Below are 2500 nucleotides of genomic sequence, written 5' to 3'. Positions count from 1 at the left end.
TTTATTGATTTACAAGAAATACATCTTGTTTGGGTCTCTACCCATATTCCTAGAAGGCATACAAGTATGCCTTTTACAATAAGTTACATGTACATTTGTTAAAAATATGTCAATATATGTTGCGCTGTACGGTCTCCACGATCTAGCCGACGTGGTTAGTGTCCTATGAGTCCGTCGCGTCCCATCCGGTCCAGCCGACGTGGTTCCTGCACCCGTCGCGTCCCATCCGGTCCAGTCTAAGGCATCATGCGCAGTTACCTAGGTGAAGAGAAGAAAGCATTAGTCCTTGGCTTAAATTAAAATGTGTCATAAGTCAAAAAAGTCAAAAATCAGCAAGAGAGTACAGTCGAACAGAACCCATCCGTATCATCTGGGGGGCGGCACTTGAAGGAGGCGTCCCAGCCGATACGAGTTAAGGGACACCGTCAGTCGACGGATGAGTCCCCCAGCCGAGGTCCTGGGGCCCGCACGTAGAAATCTGGTCGCCGGGCAAAGGGCCACATAATGATCTAGCCCGTTTGCGCCGGCCTCTCCACAGTGGATGCAGGCCTCCGGCTGTCCCGTCACCTCCGAGAAGCATCGATACCCGAGACGGAGTCGATGAAGGGTGACTTCCTCTATCCTGGAGAGACGGACTCCAGGGGTCAGTCGCTCATACGCTGTGGCAACTTGATACCAGCGTGCTGACGGCCTCTGGGCTGTTAGGTTCCTATGGCTTTGTAGTTCCCTCTTGGCCATCGCTCTCGTTGCAATGGCCAAGATCTCAGTTCGGCTCGGGAGGACACCGATTCCGCCTTCCATGTCCCCTGTGGCCGCTCTTCTGGCCACCCTGTCTGCCGCTTCATTTCCCTGGATGCCGATGTGTCCCGGCACCCAGTTGAGGACGACTGATCTCCCTTGCTGACGGAGGGCCTTGAGCTGAAACAACAACAGTGAGGTCATTAGTTTTTTCTGGTCAGTGTGATAATTTTTGGATATTAATTGCAACAGAGCTAAACTATGGAACAAATGGATGGGTTTATATAGTTCAAAAATGCAGAAATACAGCGTGTGATTGGCTGGAAGAATGACCTATTCTCGTCCCCTCATTGGTTGAGAGGGCGAGACAGTTTTCTACGTACGCTCATTGGCTGGCTTGTCCGTTCTCTCGAACCTCGCTACTCCGAGGCTGTAGCGTGATGTTTTCCGTCCTGCCTCGGGGGTTGCCTCTCCTGAAAGGCCTAATACTGTACTTGGGAGTATTTTTAGTATTTAGTCATAAAATTCTAAGGAAGGAAGTAAAAAGGAAGTACAGTAGAAACTCAATGTTATCCATGAGAATTTTCGCCTGGTCCCATTTTGGTAGATGGCCTCTTTCGTCGACATGGTTAACTATTGCGCTACTAACCCTTTGGTGTCTTACATCTGCTCGGTGTTCTTTTAATCTGGTGTCTAAACATCTGCCGGTTTCACCGATGTAATTCAAAACTTATTATCTAATCTAAATAGTGTGAATTCTAACATCCAATTCACGATCGAAAATGAGATAGACGGACAACTACCTTTTCTAGACACCGAATTAATAAGATCAGGATGTGGCGTTAAATTTAAAGTTTACAGGAAACCAACGAATAAAAATGACTTCATTCATTACTACAGTGCACATAATAAGAGGACAAAGACTGGTGTGGTGATAGGCCTGTTCTTAAGAGCACTTCGTATTTGCAGTGACGAATTTCTAGCGGATGAAATTAAAATGATTAAAACAACTTTTGAAGGGCTCAAATACCCCAGAGGGTTACTTTGCACCCTGGAGGAGAAGGCTCGTAGTATACTACGCAACAAAAGAGAAAAGTCCAACACTAAGTATTGGGTGGTCCCAAATTCCAATCTAACGAGAGACCTAGATAAAATCTTATCCTCCTCCAACATTCGTCTTGCGACTTCCACAGGTACGAAAGTAAAGGACCTTTTAATCAAGAAGAAAGACCCAACCTTAAATATAAACAGCGTAGTCTACGAAATCCCGTGTGGTGGATGTGACAGAAAATACATTGGTGAAACCGGCAGAGGCTTAGACACCAGATTAAAAGAACACCGAGCAGATGTAAGACACCACAGGGTTAGTAGTGCAATAGTTAACCATGTCGACGGAAGAGGCCATCTACCAAAATGGGACCAGGCGAAAATTCTCATGGATAACATTACACGGTAGGAGAGAAAGGCGATGGAGTCCGTCTTTATCAACATCTATGACAACATTAATAAGAGGACTGGGGATTTAATATGGGCTAAAGCAGCAGCACACTTTGTCGTAATGAATAATAAGCACAGAGCCCCTGATCCAGACGGACGTTTCAGCCACGCGAACAACAGGCGGATAATTGGTCCACCCGCTGTGACAGCCCGCCACACCGACAGATGAGGTCGAGTGGGGGACCAACCTGACACTTTGCCACGTTCCTTCTTTTGCCATATATATTGACCAACTTGACTTCAAACTATGTTCCTCTGAAGAAGC

General features: G+C 46.6%; 1 protein-coding gene across 1 annotated transcript in view; it reads right to left on the bottom strand.

Moving 5' to 3' along the window:
• Positions 1 to 4: 4 nt before the first annotated feature.
• The window catches only part of LOC143022584 (uncharacterized), a 9491-nt gene continuing 6995 nt past the window's right edge, over positions 5 to 2500 (bottom strand). The window contains exons 2-3 of the mRNA XM_076180881.1: positions 358 to 997; positions 5 to 258 (exon numbers count right to left, since the gene is read on the bottom strand). Coding sequence (XP_076036996.1) covers positions 367 to 997 — 631 coding nt within the window. The 3' untranslated portion in view covers positions 5 to 258; positions 358 to 366. The remainder of the gene's footprint in view (positions 259 to 357; positions 998 to 2500) is intronic.

This window comes from Oratosquilla oratoria, unplaced genomic scaffold (genome assembly GCF_046742065.1).
Source record: "Oratosquilla oratoria isolate Oo_2021 unplaced genomic scaffold, ASM4674206v1 SCAFFOLD121, whole genome shotgun sequence".
NCBI lineage: Eukaryota > Metazoa > Arthropoda > Malacostraca > Stomatopoda > Squillidae > Oratosquilla > Oratosquilla oratoria.
The sequence above is the reverse complement of the archived record's forward strand: the minus strand, read 5'-3'. Positions and strand labels throughout refer to the sequence as shown.